We start from the raw sequence: 26,107 nt of genomic DNA, 5'->3' as shown, positions 1-26,107 counted from the left end.
CAGGGAGCCTGCTTTTTTTTCTCTCTCTCCCTCTGCCCCACCCTGCCCACTCACTCCCTCACTCTCTTTCTCAAATAAATAAAATAAAATAAATCACAGGTTCTAAGCCAGAATGCCGGGGTTTCAAGCCTGTCACTGCAACTTATGAGTTCTAGCTGCTGATCCTGAATAACAGGGCCAATTAAAGAACCCAGCTCAGAGAATGACATGATCACTAAATGATATAATCCACATAAGGGCTTTAGCATAGTACCTAAGGTACAAGAAGCATTCAATAAATGGTATAATATATTTTTCTAAAGATTTATTTACTTATTTGAGAAAGAGAATGCTCATGAGAGGCACAGACAGAGAGGGGATACAGGCAGACAGCCCCCTGAGCACAAAGCTCAATCCCAGGATCCTGAGATCATGACCTGAGCCGAAGAGCCAAATGCTCAATGGACTGAGCCACCCAGGCACCCCAGTAACAGTATTTTTTTTTTTAAGAATGCAATGATCTTTATGAGGCTTCATCAATAAGCTACATATACAGAACCATGGGACATCATCAGCCTAAAATGTAATCTAAAACACTCACTAAGATTAACACTGCTCAGGGGTGAAGTAATCTGCTCAATTATCATTAGTGGTAAAACCAGGACTAAAAATAAAATCCAGATTCCTTACTCCTGATTCAGTGATTTTTACTCTATAAAACAGAGCTCTGAAAGGCTAAAGAAATAATCAGTCCTTGTGCTCAATATCATCATCCTATTTGTTTGGTTATTGTTTACTGAGACTTTCCTAAAAAGCCAGGCATTGTGGCTGTGTTATATGCGTATTTAATCATCCATCCCAACTCTATCTTTTTGACGAATAGACCACAGAGATTATGGTTAGAATATCTCTTTTCAAAATTTAGTCACCTGAAAGCTCATTTGAGGGGGAAAAATGAGTTTATTCTCAGTTATGACAAGCCAATTAAGTTTAATTGTCATCAGTTTTCATCTGTTCCTAGTTCTAACTTTGGCCTAGGAAAAATGAAACCAAAAGATAAAACAAAACAAAACAAAACAAAACAAAACAAAAATCCAGAAAACCCATTCCATAAACATACAAAGTGAAGGAAGAAAACAATGTTTAAATTATTAATTCAGTGACATTTAAAAAACTTCCATTTAAAGAACTGTCTAGGGATCCCTGGGTGGCGCAGCGGTTTAGCGCCTGCCTTTGGCCCAGGGCGCGATCCTGGAGACCCAGGATCGAATCCCACGTCGGGCTCCCGGTGCATGGAGCCTGCTTCTCCCTCTGCCTGTGTCTCTGCCTCTCTCTCTCTCTCTCTCTGTGTGACTATCATAAATAAATAAAAATTAAAAAAAAAATAATAAAGAACTGTCTAATAAAAAAGAAACAAAATTCAAAACAAAACAAACCCTGTAAGGAAGTGAGTAATTAAAAAAGCATCCACTTGGGTATATCTCCTATAAAGGTTTTAGGTACCATGAGATGGTATCTTTTTTTTTTTTTTTTTTTTTTTTTTTAATGAGATGGTATCTTTAAGAAGTTAAGAATGATAAATGAGGGACGCCTGAGTGGCTCAACAGTTGAGCGTCTGCCTTTTTGGCTGAGGGCGTGATCCCAGGATCTGGTATCGAGTCCCACATCCAGCTCCTCTCGGGGAGCCTGCTTCTCCTCCCTCTGCCTGTGTCTCTCATGAGTGAATAAAGAAAAAAAAAAAAAAAAAAAGATAAATGACTGCAGGGGTGCCTGGCTGGCTCAACCAGTGGAGCATGTGGCTCTCGATCTTATTCAAGCCCCAGGTTGGGCTCAGAGATTGCTTAAAAATAAAATCTTTAAAAAAGAAAAATCTGAGGACGATACACAGGTGCAGAAAAGATTCTGTTAAATTTCTGAAGCATCAAGGTATTTGATTACAGGTTTGACTTTTTTTTTAGAAGAGGAGAAAAGAAACATACTTCCATATTTATATATCCTCCCAACAGTCACTAATGGAAGCCTATACTGTTAGAACAAATATGTAACACTGAAGCTTAAGATACAGAGCAGAAAAATATCAAACTTCTAAATGTAAATATCAAGTCATGATATTTAAGAACTTTAAGATTTAGATAAAGCTTAATCTACTCAGTGTTTCACACTTTTAAGCTATGTTCTGGATTTTAAAATTTCTCTTATCTCAGAGGTTTTATGTCAGAAGATACTCTGAGCTACAGGTACTTTTACATTTGACCCAAAAGAGACCTAGAGCAAATGACAAAATTCATCGAGTCCTTCCCTTTGCCTTCTTCTACTCATGGACTTGGAAATAATCCAAGCAGGGTGTTTGAGTCACAAGGATTCCCAGAACTCTCTGGGAATATATACCCTCAAAAACTGTCCACACGTGGATGGACCTAGAGGGTATTATGCTGAGTGAAGTAAGTCAATTGGAGAAGGACAAACATATGGTCTCTTATTTATTGTTTATTTATTTATTTCTTCAATTTATTTATTTATTTATTTAGTTATTTATTATTATTATATTTGGGGAATATAAAGAATAGTGAAAGGGATTAAAGGGGGAGGGAGAGGGATCCCTGGGTAGCGCAGCGGTTTGGCGCCTGCCTTTGGCCCAGGGCGTGATCCTGGAGACCCGGGATGGAATCCCACATCAGGCTCCCGGTGCATGGAGCCTGCTTCTCCCTCTGCCTGTGTCTCTGCCTCTCTCTCTCTCTCTGTGTGACTATCATAAATTAAAAAAAAAAAAAAAAAAAAATTTTAAAAAAAAGGGGAAGGGAGAGAAAATGAGTGGGAAATAACAGTGAGGGTGAAAAAAACATGAAAGATACCTAACTCTGGGAAATGAACAAGGGGTGGTGGAAAGGGAGGTGGGCGGGGTGGGGTGACTGGGTGACAGGGCACTGAGGGGGGCACTTGACAGGATGAGCACTGGGTATTATACTATATGTTGGCAAATTGAACTTCAATTTAAAAAAAACGGAGGCAGCCCAGGTGGTTCAGCGGTTTAGCGCCGCCTTCAGCCCAGGGCGTGATCCTGGAGACCCGGGATCAAGTCCTGTGTCGGGCTCCCTGCGTGGAGCCTGCTTCTCTCCCTCTCTCTGTGTCTCTCATGAATAAATAAATAAAATCTTTTTTTAAAAAATTTTTAAAAGGGCAGCCTGGTGGTTCAGCGGTTCAGTGCATGATCCTGGAGACCTGGGACTGAGTCCCACATCGGGCTCCCTGCATGGAGCCCACTTCTCCCTCTATGTCTCTGCCTCTCTCTCTCTGTCTCTCATGAATAAATAAAATCTTAAAAAAAAAAAAAAAAAAAAAAAAAGCTGTCCACATTAAGAGGTCCTGACATGGAGAAGTCTTTGGGCATTTTCCCTTAGCAGAGCCAACAGAGTTGTGTGAAAGGTACATTCCTTCATCATCACCCCTCAAATGACTGACCATATTAGTGATAAAGTCTACAGCCATACACATAACAATGTTACATGAACTTAATCACATTGGAATTTTTCAAAAAAAAAAAAATCACACTCTTCTGTAGCCAATGGAATTAATCAGATCCTTTATTTAGGCTATAATCCAAAATAATTTCTGGGTACCACACCCTTTTTTGTGTTTTGTATATACTAAACTTCCTTAAAAACAAAAGAACTCTTCCTGCTTCTCAGACAGGAATCTGAAGAGCTGAGGTTCACTGAGCTCTGGATCACTGGTAAAATCCAGAGTTGTTACAAAAGCTTGTGTTTTTTAAGCCAGCCCAGGGTGGTACAAAGGCTGTGTCTTCATTTGAGTAATCCCAGATTATCACCACAATCAGTCCCATACCAGACTTCAAAGAGTAGCAGAATAATCTGAGTGAAGATGTTTTACATGGCACCAAAATACAGTCTCCATTTCTTATTTTGGGGGTAACGAAGCAGTAAGAAAACTAGGCACTGCAGCTGCTATAAGCATCTGAACATTGGCTAGAATATAGTCTGGTTACTTAACTATGATCTGAAAGCTCGTGTCCCCTCCCTCTCAAATTCATTTGTTGAAATTCTCACCCTCTTGGTCACTGTACAGTAGGTGGGACTTTCGGGAAGTATTTAAGACAGGACTCTGGAACCCTCATGAATGGGGTTAGTACCTTATAAAAGAGGCTCCAGAGAGATCCCTAGCCCCTTCCTCCACACAGGTACATAGCTAGAAGTCCACGACCAGAAATGGGCCCTCACTCAACCATGCTGGCACCCTGATCTCAGACCTTCAGGCCCCAGAACTGTGAGCAATAAATTTCTTTTTTAATTTAAAAAAAAAAATTTTTTTAAAGATTTTATTTATTCATGAGAGAAACAGAGACAGAGAGACAGAGAGACAGGCAGAGGGAGAAAAGCAGGCGCCACGCAGGGAGCCCGATGTGGGACTCGATCCCGGGACTCCAGGATCACGCCCCGGGCTGAAGGCGGCGCTAAACCGCTGAGCCACCCGGGCTGCCCGAGCAGTAAATTTCTGCTGTTTATAAGCTACCCAGTCTACAGTGTTTTGTCAGAGTAGCCCAAAAGGACTAAGACACATACAAAAAACCCTGCTCTAGGGACACCTGGGTGGCTTAGCAGTTGAGCATCTGCCTTCAGCCCGGGGCATGATCCCGGGTCCAGGGATCACGTACCACAACAGACACCCTGTCAGGAGCCCGCTTTTCCCTTTGCCTGTGTCTCTGCCTCTCTCTGTGTGAATCTTGTGAATAAATAAAATCTTCAAAAGAAATTTTTAAAAATCCTGCCCTATGTCAAGAAAATATTTTTTTTCCTTAGCACATCTATATGTCAAGTTGATAAACTTTCAGTCATCATTTTATACTGCTTAACTACTCAAAATGCTGTGAGAGGGTATTGTGAAGTACTTTGATATTTATTTAATTATACACCAAACAGATAATCAAGCCAACCAAATGATGCCAATTCAAGAGGAAGGAAGGATCCTGCAGTTCATATCAACTCCCAGGAAATCATATGTAACAAATTAGTTTCTGAATAAATACAACTTTGAGAATCCCACAGGAGAACATGTGCCAATTAGAGGTCCCTGCTGTAACGGTGGCACATAATTGGCCTCTGGCTATTTGCTCCACTGTCTCCTCCTCAGTAGCAACATGAGTTGGATTTTCTGCCAATGTCAATCTAGAACTGAAGCAAATTTCCTGGTAGTTCAGTGAATTCACCTATTTTTCTCATAGTCAAATACATAAAAGTAGCACATACAAAGACAAGATTTAATCTTTAATGCTATTCTAGGCATGCACTGGAATGAGATGTTCACATGTATTATGTATGGATTATCTAGCTAAGGAAGATTAATAAAATTTGCAGCATTTACAAGTCAAAAAAATTGGTACTCACTGTGAATCATGCTTCCTGGTTGAACAGTAAGATTTTTTTTTTTTAAGATTTTATTTTTGAATAATCTCTATACCTAACATGGGGCTCAAACTCCCAACTGGAGATCAAGATTCCCATGCTGCACGGACTAAGCCAGCTGGGTGCCTCAAAAAGAATTTTTTTAAAAAATTTTATTTATTTATTCACAAGAGACATGCAGAGAGAAGCACAGACATAGGCAGAGGGAGAAGCAGGCACTCCATAGGGAGCTCGATGCAGGACTCAATCCCAGGACTCCAGGATCATGACCTGAGCCAAAGGCAGACGCTTGACCACTGAGCCACCCAGGTGCCCCAAGAATTTTTAAAGATATAAAAAAGCAGCAGACATTTTTCCTTGTGTTGGTTCCTACATACTGTATAAGTTCTCCTATTGGGAAGGCATCTAAAACAAGCTATGAATTAAAAAAATAATAACTATTAAACATTTGTACAAGTAATGCATACTCTGTAAAAATACTAGAAAATATAAAAAGGCAAAAATGAAAATACAAACAGAAAGAGACACTAGCAACTCTACTTCCAGAGGATCACAGACTATGTATGTATATAGTTGTAGACATTTTTTCCTAGCCAAGTAAGATTCTTACCAATCTGTGGTAAACCTATCAATTTGTGAGGTTTCTTCAGCGCGCTGGTGTGCAAAGGAACAGAGCTCTCTTTTTAAAAGTCTGTAGACTTAGAGTACCTGGCTCAGTTGGTTAAGCATTCAACTCTTGATTTCGGTTCAGGTCATGATCTCAAGACTGTGTGATGGAGCCCCACACTGGGCTCTGCTCTGGGCATGGAGTCTGCTGGAGATCGTCTCTCCCACTTCCCTCTCTTCCCTGCTCTTGTGCACTTGCCTTCTCTCTCAAAAAAAGTCTCTAGACTTAACCTTCTTATTAATACTACTTGTATCTTAAGTCTACCAATCCATTAAAAGTACTGCATTTTCCGGTAGTTACTGAATACTCTAGTTTATTTTTGCTGTTTAATAAATATCCCACAACCCAAATATTATGCTGGCTATCTGGTTAATTTTAAAACCACTTATGAAGTACTAAGATTTTAGTTCCAAATACACATACAGAGAAGACCAATGTGATTCCTTTCTTTAAACCAAGGAAGCCAGCAGCCCAGGTGGCTCAGCGGTTTAGCACCACCTGCAGCCCAGGGTATGATCCTGGAGACCTCGGATCGAGTCGCATGTCAGGCTCCCTGCATGGAGCATGCTTCTCCCTCTGCCTGTGTCTCTGCCTCTCTCTCTCTCTCTCTCTCTCATGAATAAATAAAATCTAAAAAAAAAAAAAAAAAAAAAAAAACCAACACCAAGGAAGCTTAGCCGTGCTAAGTGCAGGGCCTGAGGTGGGGCTTGATCCCAGGACCGTGAGATCATACCCTGAGTGAAAACCAAGAGCCAAGAGACAGCCACCTAACCAACTGAGCCACCCAGCCACTAAGCCAAGATACCTTTAAAACATCTGTGTCTGTTCCTCTACTCGTTCTCCAATTTATGGTTGCTTCTTTAGGCAAATAATCTGGATTTAAGACTGATTTATTTAGTCAATGTATATTTAACTCATGGCCCAATGAGGCAATTTAAGCACTATCAATATATATAAGAAAATCCATGTGGAACTAACTGATCTGAGTAAAGAGACTATGTTTAAATGATGAGGACAGCTTACCTTATCTGCATAAATTGGAACATCATGAAATGGAGATATATATTGTCCTTTTTCATTTTCTGCAAAATGAATTAGAAAAAATTATCACCAATTTTTTGTTAATTGTGTTTCCAGATGCATTAAGCACACATTTTTAAAAATAATTTTTTAGAGTAATTCTAGGTTTACAATAAGATTGAAAAAAAGGTAGAGATTTACTATATCCCTGCCTGCTCCCACACATGCAGAGCCTCCCCCCATTATCAACACCATTCACCAGAATAGTGAAGTAGACATTTTTTATTCCCACACCAGAAAAACTGGTTGTATATTTTACTTCCCTGACCCCTCCCTCCAAGATTGGGCTAAGTTTTCATCCTATGCTTTCCTTAGGTGTCTAACAGATACCAACCTCTATAATGAGGGCAGGGACTGCCTTACATAATTTTGTATACCCAGAGTCTAGCAGTGCCTGGTATACAAAAGGGGATCAAACTGTCTTGGACTGATCTTACAACCGTTAACAGTTTACAGTTGGGCTGGGAGTGGGGTGGGAGACAACGGAGGGGACCAACTTCCTGAATTACAAAACCCTATTGTTTTAAGTATTTTGTTCCAGGAAGACAAAGCCATCTTAGATAATTATATTTCTTAAGGATGATCAAGTTGCAACAACACTATCACAGGTAATTTCTATATTCTAGAGACCTAACTCCCATATCCAAAAAGTAATTTCAAAACTTCCTTACTGTTCTTTAGGTAAACCTCAGAGTTAGTCCACGCTGTATCCCTTCACATTTAAAAACCAAGGTACGGGACGCCTGGGTGGCTCGGTGGTTGAGCATCTGCCTTTGGCCCAGGGTGTGAACCCCGTCCCACATCGGGCTCCCTTTGAGGGAGGCTGCTTTGCTTCTCCTTCTGTCTGTGTCTCTGCCTCTCTGTCTCTCATGAATAAATAAAATCTTTAAAAAAATAAAAATAAAAACCAAGGTAGAAGAGCAAAGACTGAGTCCCATCTCCAGTTCCACTATGATCCCTTCAGACTCAGCTGTGACTTTGCAATCCTATCCACTATCAGTTTTAAAGAGACTGGCAAATATAATACTACAGAGGTTAAAAAAAAAATCCTCTGTTAAGGAAGGTGTGAAGAAATCTATGGCTTTAAAAAACTCTTAAAGTGGGGATCCCTGGGTGGCACAGCGGTTTAGCGCCTGCCTTTGGCCCAGGGCGTGATCCTGGAGACCCGGGATCGAATCCCACGTCGGGCTCCCGGTGCATGGAGCCTGCTTCTCCCTCTGCCTATGTCTCTGCTTCTCTCTCTCTCTCTCTCTCTCTGTGTGTGTGACTATCATAAATAAATAAAAATTAAAAAAAAAACTCTTAAAGTTAATTACATACTGCTAATTACTGGCATTTAAGTTCCAGAAAGTTCTGATAAAAAGCTCCTTTAGCCAGTGCCAAAGCCAGGGAGTGGCTGCAGTCTTCCACAATGGCCATCAAATACTCGCTACCAACACGTAACCTAAGTAAAAACTGCTGCACAAATACTGCTTGAAGGCAGTTACCTAATCCTCCCTCCACCTTCCAACTCTAGGGGCACCTCTCTAATTCCCTCCTACAGAGGAATTCTGGGGCAACACTAACTGCAACACAAACTCCGGGGCAACGAAACTACTTTTCCGTGAATTATTATCAGAAGTTTCCCACACTGCCTGATTTAACTCTGAAATTAAATAAAATGGGGAGTCCTAGCCTCCCTGGATTTTACAGGAATCGTCAGCTCCGAGCGTCAACCTGAGTTCACTTTGTTTCCTCCCACAGCAGGAGCTTTGTGCAGATTCTCTCCGTATTCCCATTTGCCCCCTCCACCTCGCTCTTTCCTGCCCTGCACACATCACACGCAACGACCTCGCTGCACCTGCCCTGTTCCCTTCCTGCCGAGGAAAGCTGTTCTTTGCAGTTGAAATTGAACGCCTCTGGTGACACATTTATCAAACGCCTCCGTCGTCTCCAGTAATCTATTCCTAGTGGCTTGGGCGGTGGGCGGTGGGCCGGGAGCGGTAGGTAGAGGTAAGGCCGAGGTAGCCTTCCTCCACCTGCAGGACCGAAAGGTCGTGCACCGGGTGAAAGCGGAACTCGGCCGGCCGGGCTCGCAGCGCAGCTCCAGGTGCAGACTCGGGTGGGTACCCCTCGGATGCCGATGCCCTGCCCCGGGGGGGGGGGGCAAGAACCTGGCACTTTCTCACTCGTGCTTCCCAGACTGACGTCACCTGTTTGACTCGAGGGGAACAGCTTTCCGTTTCGCAAGCCGCCTTCCCAGCATCGCTGCTGCGGGGGACACCCCAGCGGGAGGGGAAGGAGCGCTACCGCCCCCCCACACCCCGGGGGGCTCGGGCCTCCACTCACGTGGCTCCTGATCCGAGCCTCAGTTTCCCCGCCTGCAGAACCAGGGGGCGGATGCGATCCTGCTCGGTGCCCACAAGCGGAGCTACGGCTCAGGATTTAAGGTCCTTAGGGAGTCATCCACCGCGCCCCAGTCCTCCAAACCAAGCAATCCTCTTAGGAGGATTCGTTCACCTCCAGACCCCGTCGGGGGTGACTCGGTGGCTTCCTGTCCCACCGGGCGGTGCCCGCCGAGCAGGACACCTGCAAGACCAGCCCCGGCCGGGGCCGGGCCCCACCGCGCGTGTGGAAGGGGAACGCCGGGCCCGCCGGGCCGCCTGCGGGCGCCACCTGCGACCCGGGAAGGCCCGGCCGCCCAGCCCCGGGGAGCCCGGGGAGCCCGGCCCGCGCCCGGGACGAGGGGCGGGGCGCGGCCCGCAAGCGCCCGGGCAGGAGGCGAGCCGCGGCCCGGGAATGAATGGGCGGGCGGGCGGGGACCGGCCGCGGGCCGCCGACACTCACTGAGGAAGACTCGGTACTCGAGCGTGAAGGGCGCGGCGCGCTCCTCGCTGCTGAAGCCGCTCATGGTGCCGAGGACTGGCCGCCGCCGCCGCCGCCGCCGCCGCCGCCGCCGCCGCAGAGCCACCACCAGCACGCGGCGCCGGCTGACAAGGACGAGCCTCCGCGCCTGCGCACCGCGGCCACTGGACCCGCGAGCCAGCGGGGAACGGCTTTAAGCGGCCGGCCCACCCCGCGCGCAGGCGCACTCCGCCCCGCCCGCGCGTCCCCGCGCCCCGGCCCCGCCCCGGCCCCGGCCCCGCCCCGGCCCCGCCCCCGCCCCGGCCCCGCCCCCGCCCCGGCCCCGCTCCTCGGGGCCGCCCGCCCGCTGGCTCCCAGGCTGGGCCACGTGGCTGGCGGCGAGCTCTGGCCGGGCCTGCCTTCCCCCTCCGCCCCGAGGGCCGAGGGACCCTGACCAAGGGCGGTCACGGCGCCGGTTCTCAGCTCGCCCCGGCTAGGCGTTGACCGGCACCCATCCCCCACCTTGCACACTGGGAACTGGCACCTCCCCTTCACCCCCCTCGCCCCCCTTCGTCCCCCTCGGCCCCCCTTCACCCCTCTCGCCGCCCCCCCTCCGCCCAGAGTAATTCCTGGTCTCAGAAGGAGTTCCGAGGTCACGTGCTTCATCAGGCCCTGCCTTTGATCTTAAAGATGCGCATTTTAAGCAAATCCGAAGCGTATTACTGACACCCCCCCCCCCATGGCTACCTGGTGAGTAACCAGCTCCACCACTTTCTGGTGTGGGACAGCGGGCAAATTGCTGCTAACCTTTCTGACTCGGTTTCTCATCTTGGAAACGGAGATAATAATAGTAGCTATTATGAGTCGTTGGGATGATTAACTGACTTGATGCATGTCGAGACTCCGAGGAAGAGCTGGCTCCCTGTGAGCACTATGGAACTGTGACTTGTTATTTCTACCCTCCCCGGTGAGGGAGGATTCACTCTGCCGCCCTCCTTGCTCAACTCACCCCGGAGTCCCAAGGGACTTTTCAGTTGTAAGCGTTGGGAACGTCCAGGCATGAGCTCAGAGTCCCTTGAGCACGTTTCTCTCAGGCATAAGTTCCTTGGAGCTTGTTTTTCAACTTCTGTTCTATTGAGTCAGGCCAGACCCCAATAGCTAAAATCTGATTGAGGCTATGGTCAGTTAATTGCATCATTTACTTCCCCAATCCTACATATATATTTTGTTTAATGTATTTCAAAATCCAAATTATAAATTAGGAACTGATTATTCACTAATTTGATTATATAATAATGAGTATTTCAAAGAAAGCCTAGTTTGATGGGCTGGGTTCCTTTAAAAGATCTTGTTTTTCTGGGCCATTAAAGATAATATGCTTTTGTTTTTTCAAGATTTGTTTATTTTTGAGAGAGAGAGTGTATGTGAGTGGGGGGAGGCAGAGGGAGAGAGAGAGTCAAGCAGACTCCAGGCTGAGTGCAGAGCCTAACACAGGACCCTGAGGTCATGACCTCAGCCAGAATCAAAAGTCGGATGCTTAACTGACTGAGCCACAAGGTACCCCAAAGATAATATGCCTTAAAGACATTTTAATTTTTTTATTTCAAAGCAATGACTACTATATAAAAGGAGATGACCCCTGTATTAAATGAAAACCTAGTGGGATAATTTTCTAATGAGTTAGAATGTTACTCCCTTGTCTCCATCCAGACTCCCATTAATTTTCAGAAAGCCATGACTCACTGACCTTTTGAACAGTACACCACACTATTTTACTGCAGTTGGAACACAAGGCAGGCAAAAAAAAAGTCAAACAATAATTTAGTCAGTAATACAATATATTACTGGAAGTTAAAGGAATCTCTGCAGAATGAACACTAAAGTAGGATTAACTTCAGGGAGTTTCTTAAGGGGATGTTCTTTTTTTTTTTAATTTTTTTTAATTTTATTTTTTTTATTTACGATAGTCATACAGAGAGAGAGAGAGGCAGAGACACAGGCAGAGGGAGAAGCAGGCTCCATGCACCTGAAGCCTGACGTGGGATTCGATCCTGGGTCTCCAGGATCGCGCCCTGGGCCAAAGGCAGGCACCGAACCGCTGCGCCACCCAGGGATCCCAAGGGGATGTTCTTTGGGCTGAGTTGCTCTCAGTTTTCTGCTTTTGAGTACAGGAATTAGCTTTTTGGAAAAACACAGAATCTTGTCTGTGGCTGACTTATGAACAAATGGAAATGATGCAACTGTGTACTACATACACTTTCCCTTTTGCCTCCTGCCAGCTTGCCAGCTCAGAGCAAGATAACAAAGTCTTGCTGACCTCTGGACTTGCACACCAACTTTTATTTCATTGAGTGTGTTTGGAAGGCCAGTCAGTAGCAACTCTAATAAAATGCCACGCCCTGGTTTTGCTGGGCCACAAGTCAGTGCTTTGGAACTTTTCCCTTGCAGGCAATGGTGGTGAGACCCACAGGCTCAAGTAGATGTTGTTCTATTTCTCATATCTCCCTGAGCCTAGCATAGTACCTGGCCTAGAGGAGATGTTTAGTGAATCTTTGCTGGGCTAATGGATAGAGGAATTAATGAAAAGGAGGTAACAATACCTTCATAAGTATATTAGTTTGACAAAGGATAAACCCAACTGCTGCCAAACATTATATAATCTTTCTTGCTCTGTAACAACTCCAGTGGCACTTCTCTTCAGTCTGTATCGTGTCGTCTTTGCTGTGCTTCACCCTAGCAGGTGCCTCTAATTTTCTGGTGGCCTCTCTTCTTTGACTTATGACCACATTCTCCTCTGACATTTCTCCTACTTCTCTGGCCACTCATTTCACATTCTCCCCCTTAGCTTTGTCTTCATCTCTTTATCTTAATCATCGTTGTCTTTCTTTTCATGTTCTCTGTCTCTAGAGATACCATCTCCCTAGATTGTCTCATGTATATATTTGGTATTAACTATCACCTTAGGTCTTGTAACATGAAAACTTCCAAATCTACAACTAAGTTTTATTTAACACTTATTGTGGTCATTGTCTCTGCTAGGTGGTAGGGATGTGGCACTTAGACAGACATGGTCTTGGCCCTCAAAGAAGTATAGTCCAAAGGGAAGGCAGACTTCAGCACATAATTACAATAAATGTGGATAAGTAGAGTGATAGAGTAAGTACAGGGCATTGCATTATGGGAGCAGGGAGCCCCTTCAAGGAAGTGATCCTTAATCTATGACCAGGAGGATGAGAAAGGGTTAATAAAGCAAAGAGAACAAGGCAGAAGCCAGAAAGAGAATATTAAGAGATCAGACCAGAGGAACACCTGGGTGGCTCAGCAGTTGAGCATCTGCCTTCAACTCAGGGCATGATCCTGGGGTTCCGGGATCAAGTCCCACATAGAGCTCCCTATGGGGAGCCTGTGTCTCTCTCTGCTTATGTCTCTGCTTTCTCTCTGTGTCTCTCATGAATAAATGGATAAAAGAGAGAGAGAGAGAGAGAGAGAGAAGACCAAAGAAGTAGGTCAGGGTTAAATGGTGGAGGTTCCTTGGAAAGCATGATGTAGGGTCTGAACTTTTCCCTAAAAGCAATGGGCAACTTAAGAGTTTTTAGCAGGAAAGGAGCATGATCAGAATTGCTTTAGAAAGTGGCTCTGTTACGGGCAGCCCCAGTGGCCCAGTGGTTTGGTGCCACCTTCCGCCCAAGGCCTGATCCTGGAGTCCCTGGATTGAGTCCCACTTTGGGCTCCCTGCATGGAGCCTGCTTCTCCCTCTGCCTGTGTCTCTGCCTCTCTGTGTCTCTCATGAATAAATAAATAAAATCTTAAAAAAAAAAGGAATGAACATTTATTTCTTGTTCAAGTTTCATGGTGGTGCTATGAGTCACCTGTGGCTCTGACCCACATGCCTTCTCATTTGCAGACTGAGGCTGAAGTAGCATCCCCCAGCCTGCCCTAACAAGACCAAGCAGAGGGGGGAAGAAATGGCCAAACCACATAATGGCTCTTTAGCTTTTGCTTAGAAATGATGTATGTCACTTCCACTCACATTCAATTAGCTAAAGAAAGTTATGTGACCTTGCCTGATGCCAGTGGGTTATGGAAATATACTCCTCCTGTATGAGACAATGCAAATGGTAACCGTGTCAAGGACTATATAATTCTCCTATAGGGAGAGAAGCAAATAGATAATAAAAATAATATTCTCTTATCACAGTCTACCTTCTTGATCATAAATACTCATTTCTGTCCTTTTGGTATGAAAAATATACTCACTCTTCCTACCAAGAGTGACACCCAAAAGTTTCAACCAATCATGACATGAAGGCCAAAGTTTAATATCTCATGATAGTCTCTGCATTATGTCCAGATATAGCTCCTCTTAATCCAGAGACTAATGAACTCAAAGACAAACAAATGTCATCTACTGTCCCCCACATCTCTACCTAATACAAAATGGTTGAACAGAGACGGAATAAACACTTCTGTTCATCTAAAGAAAGAATGACGGTCTCACAACCATCACTGGTTCTTAGAATTCCCAAATCCTGCTGGGTGTAAGAAATATTCCTTGATTAAGTTCCAGTGCAGGTCCCTGGGAATAGTTCTTCGTAAATTGTGGCTGATTGGGACCTGAGGAGCTTTCTTAGCTTCCTTCCTACGCACAGAAATTCGGAAGCCCAAATGTCTCTAGCAATCACATCTTTTAACCCAAGCTGATAATGTCTTGGCTGTACACCTCTCTTTACACCTTAGTAGCATTTTACCTACTTTGGACAGTCAGCTCTGTGTGCCAAATACCACGCTTATGATTTTTTTCAACAAACCTATCTCTCTAGGTATAACTGCTAAGGTAATGAACTTACCAAGCCTCCGCTGGAGAGCCACGCTCTTAGTCTGTTTTCCCTGGGTCACTTTATTCAACCAGGGACTTGTTGGCAGCCACTGCTCATGACCTTGATTTGGTCTCTGTCCAGAGGCTGAGTTTTAATCTCTGTTTACAAAACAGTTCTTTTCTGAGCTCATCTATTTCTTGTAGCAGCCCTGTCAAATGCAGCTAAAAACAACCAAGGCACACTCATAACAATCTGTTCCCCAACCTTTTTGTCTAAACTCACAAGCTGCTTAATAGTAATCTGCCTTGGGGATCCCTGGGTGGCGCAGCGGTTTGGCGCCTGCCTTTGGCCCAGGGCGCGATCCTGGAGACCCAGGATCGAATCCCACGTTGGGCTCCTGGTGCATGGAGCCTGCTTCTCCCTCTACCTGTCTCTGCCTCCCTCTCTCTCTCTCTCTCTCTCTCTCTCTCTCGTCTGTGTGTGTGTGACTAGCATAAATAATAAATAAAAAAAATTTTTTAAAAAATAAAAAAAAAAATAGTAATCTGCCTTGTAAATGACCAAAAGCCACACCACTTGCTGCCCACCGCTGGGAAGCAATGGCACATACTTAAGGACAGCATTCTGCAACTAACACTGATTATTCTATCAGTCAGATTTTCTAGATAAGGTTGAATTAACAGACAGCCGTCCCCTGCTGAAATCTCACTACATTCGTTTCTCAGATTACATGTCAGGGCTACAGATTGGTTTGGCTCTGCTCCATGTATCTGTTATTCTAGAATCCTGATGGAGGGAACAGCTCTTATCGTGGTCTCATGTAGAGGGAGAAGAGAAACTTCTGAGTCACACTGTGGTTCCTAAAGCTTCTGGTTGGAATTGATATAGAGCTTCTGTTCACTTTCCATTGGCCAAAGTAAGTCATGTAGCCAGGCCGAAAGTTAAGCTGACAGAGAATTATATTTATCTGCAGGGAGGCATTTATAATGCACTTGGTAACAAAGGGTTCTGTGCTCCTATTTCAGGGAAGAGAGTGAATAATTGGAAACAATAAGATAATCTTGTATTCCTCTGACACAGGAGTTTGGGAAACCTAGTCTATAGGGGACTACTGCCCCCTGCCCCTGTCCACAACAAATACAGAAGAGCTGGGAAAGAGAGTAAAGAATGAATGGATATGACAACAGCGACTGAGGACAGCAGTAGAGCTGGATGAAGAGGCAGCTTGAAGTCACAGTGGTGTAGTCCATTATATAAGACAGAGGAAAAAAAATGTCCAGAATTGTCAGTAACAGATAATGGAGAAAATCTTATAGAGATTCTAGGGGGTGACGAGAGACAGAAGTCCAGGTTGAGAAGTTCAGTAAGTGGTTAGATATGAGGCCTGGAACTGAGAAGAGAAAGGAAGGTTCGCTAAAGTCATTGATTTGGGCAAATAGAGCCACAGGAGAAGATGAGACTACCTAGCGGAACTATATATATTAATGAAATAAATATATATTTATATATAAATATATAAATATTTAAATATAAATATATCTATATTTTTTAAAGATTTATTTTTATTTATTTATGATAGACATAGAGAGAGAGAGGCAGAGACGCAGGCAGAGGGAGAAGCAGGCTCCATGCCGGGAGCCCGACGTGGGACTTGATCCCAGGACTCCAGGATCGTGCCCTGGGCCAAAGGCAGGTGCGAAACTGCTGAGCCACCCAGGGATCCCCCTAAATATATATTTAAATATAAATATTTATATTTAAATATATATTTATATTTTTATATATTTGTGTGTTTGTATATTTATGTTTATTTTACATATATATATACATGGTTTACATATATATATATAGTTGTTTGTTTTTTTTTTTTTTAAAGTAGAGGGCCCGGAACAGAACCCTGAGAAATCTCAATATTCCAGGGATGGACGGCAGAAGAAAAGCCAAGAAAGGGTCAAAAGAAGCCATGACAGAGAGGTGGGGGCTAAAACAAGGAAGTATGGTGTCTTGGAAGCCAGAGAAAGGGGAGAGGGTTTAAGAAGAAGGAGATGATCAAGCCTTACATAGACTTCTCAGCATAACTGGTGCATGAGCATCTCGTATTCACCAAATCCAAATATCTTTTCTCTTGAGATAGACTAAGTTGCCAGTGCCTCAACTGCCCACTCATCCTACCAAGAAGGTCCTTGTGGGTCTCTCCTGGTTAATCTCTGTGGCAGTCACTGGTAACCCACTCAACACCTGTTCACTCCCCTTTCTTTTTCCCAACAGGACTGTGTTGGTCAGACATGCATCCACTCACCCCTGGGTGGCCATGTATTTCGGGAAATGTGGTGCCATCCCAGCCCCAGGGGAGGGTCAGATTAAGTTTATCACAGTGATTCTGTTCCCCTTGCCAATGACTAGTTTGGTTAGAAATATGTGACACAATGCTGCCAATGCAGTCTAAGGGGAGGTTCTCTTGGTTCTATGAGAGATGCTCTTCTTTCTTTACACATTGTCATGGAATTTGCCAAGCACAGCTGTCTTACAATTTGGAGGGGACATAGGCTGCAGGTAGTACAATATACCCAAAATGAAGATGCCAAGTGGACAAATCTTAGGTCTTGATGTCACTGATCTGCTGACTTAATTAAAACTGGGCCCTTCCTGCCTAAGGCTTTTTATGAAATGATAATAAATTGACCTTACTAATAGTTAATGCATGATGTAAGATAATAAATTGACTTTGTTGTTGTGTAAAACTGGTGTGATTCAGAGTATTATGTTTCTTGCAGCTGAAAGACATTCTAATGGATACAGCTTCCCATCAATCTGTCACCTCCTCCCCAAGATTACTTAGATTGGGGCAGCCCCGGTGGCGCAGCGGTTCAGCACCGCCTGCAGCCTGGGGCATGATCCTGGAGACCTGGGATCGAGTCCCACGTCAGGCTTCCTGCATGGAGCCTGCTTCTCCCTCTGTCTGTGTCTCTGCCCCCTCCCCCACCTCTCTCTCTGAATAAATAAATAAATCTTAAAAAAAAAAAAAAGATTACTTAGATTGGAGATTGACTCTGGTTCCAGGGAGGGGCATTGATTTGTCTAAATCAATCATTGTAATCATATGCCCTTTACCTGTTCAGGAACTCCATCAAAGAGCATGGAACTCAGAACATGGCATTCTCCTAGCCACAGGGATTGGTTCAGGAATGGACACCTGATCTAAATAAGTTTCCTGCTTCCTTCTGAGAAGCTACTTTGTTCTCTTAGGCAAAGGTCACGGGAAGAGATAGTCCTTCTCAGGGCGCCTGGGTGGCTTAGTCGATTAAGCATCTGCCTTCAGCTCAGGTCATGATCCTGGGGCCTGGGATCTGGCTCTCTGCTCAGCAGGGAGTCGGCTTCTCCCTCTCCCTCTGCCCCTCCCCCTGCTTGTGCTCCCTCTCCCTCTCTCTCTCTCTCAAATAAATAAAATCTTTTAAAAAGGGATCCCTGGGTGGCGCAGCGGTTTAGCGCCTGCCTTTGGCCCAGGGCGCGATCCTGGAGACCCGGGATCAAATCCCACGTCGGGCTCCCGGTGCATGGAGCCTGCTTCTCCCTCTGCCTATGTCTCCGCCCCCCCCCCCCCGTGTGACTATCATAAATAAATAAAATTAAAAAAAAATTTAAAAAAAATCTTTTAAAAAGAGAGAGAGGTTCGTTCTCTTTCTCTCACAATGTAAATAAGAAAGCAGGTAGCTCTGATGGCTGATGGCTACATTCTGCACCACGAGGGAAGCCAGGCTGAGGACCAAGTTCACACCGTAGATGGCAGAGCAGAGGAATGGAGACAGTGTAGTGTGGTCCTTGGGAACATTGCTGAGCTTCTGAATCAACCAATCACCTGCACTTAACTATTTTGTGAACCTTCCATTTAAGCCAGTTACTGGCAACTAAAAGTATCCTGGAATGATGTCCCATCCTCCCCCATCCGAGCAGTTACGGGATAATACCAAATTGATCTCTGAAACATCTTGCTGTCTCTTCTCCATTCCTACTGCCTTAGCCAATCCCAGGATCTCTAACCAAGATCTCTCCTCCTACCTCACTGGTCTCCAGCTCCATCTCCCTCCATGTCACTGTCTACCCACTGCCAGGAGAAGCTTTAACAGATGAAGGTCCGAGTGCATCACTGCCCTGCCTCAAACCCTCCTTTCTATCTGGCTGGGTCTAATTCCATCTTTAAGACTTACTTCAAGCCTCTTACAGGAATTCAGCTCCTCAGGCTGTCCCAGCTCTTCTTTGGCCAACCATGGTTGTTCCCTTGTGAAAAGTAGTATGCCGGCCGCATAACAGTTTTTGTCTTTTCTCTCTCTGCCTACTGGGCTGTGAGAGGTCCGTGTTCCCAGAGTCAACAGACACTAGGTTTGTTGAGAAGGAAACATGCCAGAATTTAAGTTTTATCTAAACTTGTCACATAGGCCTAAAAGGAGGGAGCTAACCAAGTAAGAGACTTGCTGAAGTGTCCAGAACACTTGATCGTAACCCACAGAGCCTGAAGCTTCCTTTCGATTTCCCCCACTGACAAGATGTGGGGGCCTCAGGGAAATTCCTGGGCCCCTATGCAACTCAATTTCCCATCTGTAAAATGGGAATCCTGCCTCTCTGTCGGTGGTAACATAGCCTGCTGTCTGCCTTTTTGGGGAGGATGGCTACTTGCCTGGAAACTTTTCATTCACAGTAAAGATGCAAAAGAGGGAAAGCTACACATGCAATGAATGTAGAAAGTAAACACTCAACGCTTTCGTAATGAGTTTATTTTCCATGATTTATAGCAGAGGTAACAGGATCATTTTCCAAAGACACGGACTAGAGGAGAATGAAGGGGTGATTTTGATCATGAGAAGTGGCTTCAGAGGACCTCCAGACAGCACTGTGAATGAACAAATCACATTATGTAAAATACTCTTCCTTGGGGGTGGTCAAAACATGGAAATGTAGGTTGCTCTGCTACTAAAACAGCTTGACTCTGGCTGTTCTAACCTCTCCGTGGAGAGGAAGACAGAGAGGGGCGGGGAGTGATTACTCCTCAAACAGAGAGTGATTTAACACCACCACTGGCTATGTGACAGATAAACTAATTTATCCAAATCACTAAGCTTGGGTTTTTCCATCCACATTAATTTGGTTGCTTGCACATGACAACAGCAGAATTTGTTGGTGACAGGGATTCAAAGGTCTGGGCATTGCAGCTCAGCAAGAGAACACAAACAACTCAAGGCAAGATACTACAATCACTTGGGCAGCTTTCGCCCCATCATGGACTGCAAGGCACAGGAGTCACAAGGGTGATTTCTTTCAGCCCATGAAGGCTTGATGTGGTGCTGGATCAAACTAAATTTTCACCTTCTAATTAAACTGCTGGTATTCCTTCCATCTCAAATTTTTGGAAGCCACTGAATGTGATGGAAATGTGGTCTTCGGCCAACACAGCAGTCTGGAGCCTGTGGCTGGCTGGTTTTATTTTTGGATTACAGGGGACCTCCATCAAGCCTCTTTGTTTTATTCTGAACTTCACTTTCCCAAATATAGGAAGGAGAATCCACAGCGGCTTGGGGGAGTTGCAAAACCTGTGCTTTCTGGTCAGTTGGATCAAGACATGAGTCCTAGCTTCACCACCATCTAGTTATGTGACCTTCAGGAAGTTATTTAACTTCTCCAAGACTTGGGTTTTCCATCTGTAATATGGGAATAGTAATAAATACTTGCTTATTTCATTACATCATCTATTCAGCAGACATCTACTGAGTGCCTCCTATGTACCAGGCAATGCCCTAGATCTGAGTCTACAAAGGTGAGTGAAGCAGACATAGCTCCTGTCCTCATGGAGCTTATGGTCTGTTGGGAGAAATATATAATAGGCAAAAGCACTTACTATTGTCCCTGGCTTTTAACAGGTACTCATGTTTTCAGATGTTTTCAGATGACCAGAAATGTAGTTCTTGAAATTCAGTGCCATTCAATATGCATTAATTCCTTTTTCACCGATCCCTTCCTATCTCAGGGGCTTTACAAATGATATTCTCTATCTGGCTTGTTCTTTTCTCAGCAATTCACATGACTTTCTCTCTTGCTTTATTCATAGCTCTACTCAAACGTCACCTCCCCAGAGGCCTTTCCTAATCACCTATTCAAATAACCCTCCCTCCTCTATCATGTTTCATCTACGTATCTTGCTTTAAACCTATTCTTGATGGGTTTAAAAATCACCTATTAGGGCAGCCCCAGTGGCCCAGCGGTTTAGCGTCGCCTTCAGCCCAGAGTGTGATCCTGGGGACCCAGGATCAAGTCCCACGTCAGGCTCCCTGCATGGAGCCTGCTTCTCCCTCTGCCTGTGTCTCTGTCTCTCTCTCTCTCTGTGTCTCTCATGAATAAATAAATAAAATCTTAAAAAAAAAATCACCTATTAGTGGGAGTGCCTGGGTTGCTCAGTTGGTTGAGTGCCCGACTCATGATTTTGGCTCAGGTCATGATCTAGGATTGTGAGATCGAGCCCCATGTTGAACCTCACATTGGGCTCCACACTGGGCATGGAGCCTACTTTAGTTTTTCTCTCTCTCCCTCTCCCCTGCCCCCAGCCCCCCCCAAGAATAATCTATTAATGAAAAATTTCTCTTAGATTTAGGGTAAATTTTTGTACTAAAGTCTGCAGTATGATTACATTTTTAAAAGATAGGCATATTTGGAAACATTTTACAATAAAAGATTTAAGAATGGGGCAGCCTCCGTGGCGCAGCGGTTTAGCGCCACCTGCGCCCGGGGCATGATCCTGGAGACCCTGGATCGAGTCCCACATCAGGCTCTCTGCATGGAGCCTGCTTCTCCCTCTGCCTGTGTCTCTGCCTCTCTCTCTCTGTCTCTATGAATAAATAAATAAAAAATCTTTTAAAAAAAAGAAAACTATAAACCCTTTATTTAAAAAAATAAATAAATAAAAAATAAAATAAAAACTTATAAAAAAAAAGATTTAAGAATGACCAATAAGAAAAAGAATTAAAAAAAGAAAAAAGAATGACCAATAAGCCTAAGAAGAGATGCCTAGCAGCACTAGTCATCAGGGATAGTTTTTCTAGACTGGTACTACTAAGCATTGGCAAGAAAAACTGGAACACTTGTACTCTGCTGATGGAAGTGCAAAATGGTGAGGCAACTTTGGACAATACTTTGGTGGTTTCTTACATGGTTAAACTATACACTCACCATACAACCCAGCAAACCCATACCTACACGTTTACCTAAGAGAACTGAAAGCATATATATACTATAAGGACTTGTATATGAATTTGTTTATAGCAGCATTATTCATAATTCATACTTGAATAACAACTCAAATGTCTATCAACTGATGAACAGAGAAATAAAATGTGATATAGCCACACAATGGACTACTAGTCAGCAATAAAAAGGAACAAAGGCTACAACACAGATGAATCTCAAGAACATCATGCTAAATGAAAGAAACCAGATTCCAAAAGCAACACACTGTATGGTTCCATGTATATGACATTTTGAAACCAGATGGATGGTTATCTGGGGCCAGGAGTGAGGGACACGGTTGACTGCAGTATGGCACAAGGGAATTTTGGGGGGATGCTGGAACTATCTTGGGTGTGGTGGTGCTTACACAACTGTACACAACAGCTAAAACTTATGAAAGTGTACAGTTCAGATAGGCAAACTTTGTTGTATGTGAATTATGCCTTAATAAAGCTGTTACGAAGTTTTAAAACACATTGCTATATATCTCTACCAAATGACTTTATGCTTATCTCTTGTGATGGGATTTAGGTGCTTTTTACTTTCCTCTCTTCGCTTATCTAAATGCTATAAAATTTCCACAATGATTATGGGGTATTTGTGTCAAGAGAGAAAAAACCAACAATAAAATGCCATAAACATAAATAATCGTGTTATTCCACAAGGAATCTATTGTCGATTCAACATTGTTTTCTTGTAATGAAGCCCATTTGGGTTACCTCCTCCTCATCTATCTTTCCTCAGTGGCACTTTTCAGGGGTGAGCTGAGGAAACAGATGCAAAAAGGTACAGAGCTTAATAGCAATGCTTTGTCCACCCAGCTCTGGGTTTGGCTCTCACCTGGATTTCTGGATGAATACACAGTAGACTAATGATAGGGGGCTCTCGTCCTACTTTGCCAGCTCTCCGCCCTCCATTCCAACCCAAATCAACTCATGCATCTTCCAGGCCCCAAGAGAAAGTTCTTAGCATAGGACTGGGCAGATTGTGGTTTGTGGGGTCCAGGCCAGGAGCCTGCCTCCAGCAACCATTGGTCTATTGAGTGCTGCATGGTCTTGGTGAAGTCAAGAGGCCATTCATCAGTGGAGACCCATGCTTAGATGACCGCTCATGCTGCACGTGGCAAGATGGGACACAGAGTCCCTCCAAGAGTCTTCGGGGCTGGAGGTGCTCAGTGTCAACAGGTCTCTGGCACTTTTCACCCATCACACATCCAATTCATCTTCAGGCTTTCTGCCTGTGGAAGGGCAGTCACCTTAGGAGACCCAACTGGCCCGTAGACGAAGGATGGTACATCAGGAGAAGCATTGTTCCCTCTATGTGCCTCGGGATAGCTGGACAAGACTCCTGACAGGGTCGAGGTATCGGGACACAGGATTCCAGTGAGGACATTGAACCTGTAGCTATAAAAATAGTGTCATAAGATTTTATCCCATGGAGGAAACAATCAATTTTGTAGCCACTCTAGTGAAGAAATAAAGCCCATGAGATGCTCAGAACAGCGGGGTGGGCACAGAGAAGTGAGACAAATCACAGCTTTCCTTGGCCTCTGCTTCGTCACCCATCGATGCTGAGCTGGGAGAGATCCTGAGTTTCCAACCTGGGGTCTCTGTCCCCAGGCTCACACAGGCATTATTTTCAGGAATTACTTCCAATATCTTAAAACTCCACACATGATTCACAATAATTAACATGAGGATGCAACCCAAATGCCCACCAATGGATGAATGGATAAACAAAATGTGGCATACACATACACTATAATGTTATTTGGCCTTAAATAAAAGGAAATTCAGACATACACTACAATACAGATGAACCGTGAAGACATTCTGGTCAGGGAAATAAGCCAGACCCAGAATACAAATACAATTTGATTCCACATGTGTGAGGGACCTAGAGTAGTCAAATTCATTGACACAGAAAGAAGAATGGTGGTTACCAGGAGCAGGGAGAAATGAGGAGTTAGTGTTCAATGGGTATAGCATTACAGTTTGGGATGTTAAAAAAAGTTACGGAAATCTACAGTGGTGATAGTTACATACCAGTGTGAAAACACTTAGGGCCACTGAACTGTACACGTAGAAATGTTAATAATAGTAAGTTTTATGTTGTGTATATTTTACAACATGTACAAAAAACAAATATTCTGCACATACCCACAAGGCCTCACCCCCTCCTGAAAGCATAAAGTCATGCCTGTTACCATTCAGATCAAATCTGTGAATGGGCAGGCACAACCTTTGATTGATTTTCAAAAAAGAAAAACAACAGCAAAATATACAACTATGACCAAGTGCAGTTTTTTGGCAGGCCCAGTCTTTCAAAGCATGGCATCTTTCGGAGGAAATATAACAAAGGGGCCTTGGTGGAGAGGTTGGCTGGGGTGAGCACTCTGCTCTCCCCTCACTATAAAGGCTGTGATTTTGTGGTTGCAGAGGCCATGCTAAAGGAGAAACACACCCCGGAGGAGAAACCACAAGGTGTCTCTGGACAGATCCCACCCAGCCACAGGGACAAGCATTTGGGTTTGAGATGGCCCTTTCTCTGGCCAATTTTTAAAGCCTGGAGACAGAGTTCTTCGCAATAAGCAGCCAGAAACTCTGTGCCCTATGTGACACTCAACACAGAGCACCAGAAATGGGGCCCATATGTGTATCAGCTAATGAGGAGCAGGATGGCATATCCTCTCCTGAGACGCCCCCCTTCATGACCCCCAGATACCAGGACCAGTGTGGGGTCACGATGGGTCTCGAGGGCCTGCTTAGCGCATGGGTTATGGATATTTGTGCACAGAACAGCTCAGTCTGGACATCACAAAAGTAGACACAGTCCCGCTTCCCAGACTGACAGCTTGAAGGGATCCTAGCTCCACGAGTGTTCTGGTTCACTGTCAGGCAGAAAACCCTTTGTAGGAACTTCAATTCTCCTCCCCATTATGCTCCAGCCACTTCCCTGAGAGGCAGACTGCATCTGGAAAATATAACAAAGGGGCCTTGGGAAGAAACCTCAGAAGACAAATTCTAATCCAAACCCTGCCACTCTGTGGTTGATGACCTTGGCCCCTTGCAGCCTCGCTCACATGGATCCAATGAGACAGCATCTGAGGACATGCTCTCGGAGATCGTACTGTACAACTGCTCTGGAAGTTTCCTCTGCTCCTATGTCCAGTACTTAGAGTGGAGTAAAACAGGGTTAAGTCGTTGTCCATTACAGAAGCCATCAAGCCTCGGAGCTGCGTTCTCTGGCCTGACCCCTGGAAATAGTTATTTGCTATGCACTACAGTCCTAGCAACATTGTGTTTTCTGTAGAGATGAGGGGGAAATGTCCAGTGAGCTGCAGATTATCCGGGCCTTGCGGGGATCACACTGAGGCAATGCCATTTCCTCCCATCTCATGGAGAGAAGCCTCATTTCTTTGAGGAGATGCAGGTACACTGGGAGACAGCCAGAGAAAACAAAGGACCTCTGGTTGCCAGAGGTTGCCCCTTTTCAGAGGACTGGAGTTCCGTGTACCAAGGAAGGATTTGGTGGTGGAGCTCCAGAAGGCCCCGAGGGCACCTGGAGAGTCTACCCACTTCTGAGCCCTGAGGCAACAGGGAAGCGAGGCCTTGGGAAGGCTTTGTACGTGCAGCTCCAGTGGGCAGATGTGTTTCCAAAAGCTGAAAGGTACTGTGCTTTCCCTCCTGCCCTTGAGTAAACACTGTGGCCTTACAGCTGCCCGTCGCATTGTAAATTCTTGCGCGGGCCTGAGTGATGGCAGTGGGCCCTCTAAGGAGGGGAGGGAGGACCCTCCTCTTTTCTTGGGGCTCCGGCCCAAAGGGCAAGACCCAGAGTGTCTGCAACTGACAATCCTGCAGCTGCTCAGACACGATGTCCCATGCAGTACTCTGGGAAGAAGAGAACGGCCCAGAACCCCTCTCGGAGCAAGCAAAAGACAACCCTACAGGGAGTCGGCAGGAGACAACACCGTGTTCTCCCGGGAAAGGGCGAAGCAGAGGCGCTTCAGTAATACGTGAGGGACTCCAGCACATGGACACAAAGCATCAAACGGA

The 26,107-nt window shown here is 44.9% G+C and overlaps 1 protein-coding gene across 1 annotated transcript in view; it reads right to left on the bottom strand.

Moving 5' to 3' along the window:
- PPA1 (inorganic pyrophosphatase 1) overlaps positions 1 to 10,160 on the bottom strand; it is a 37,944-nt gene extending 27,784 nt beyond the window's left edge. The window contains exons 1-2 of the mRNA XM_055325753.1: positions 9,970 to 10,160; positions 7,087 to 7,145 (exon numbers count right to left, since the gene is read on the bottom strand). Coding sequence (XP_055181728.1) covers positions 7,087 to 7,145; positions 9,970 to 10,033 — 123 coding nt within the window. The 5' untranslated portion in view covers positions 10,034 to 10,160. The remainder of the gene's footprint in view (positions 1 to 7,086; positions 7,146 to 9,969) is intronic.
- Positions 10,161 to 26,107: the final 15,947 nt, after the last annotated feature.

Source organism: Nyctereutes procyonoides, unplaced genomic scaffold (genome assembly GCF_905146905.1).
Source record: "Nyctereutes procyonoides isolate TBG_1078 unplaced genomic scaffold, NYPRO_anot_genome, whole genome shotgun sequence".
Taxonomy (NCBI): domain Eukaryota; kingdom Metazoa; phylum Chordata; class Mammalia; order Carnivora; family Canidae; genus Nyctereutes; species Nyctereutes procyonoides.
Note: the sequence above shows the minus strand (reverse complement) of the source record. Positions and strands in the feature narration are given on the sequence as shown.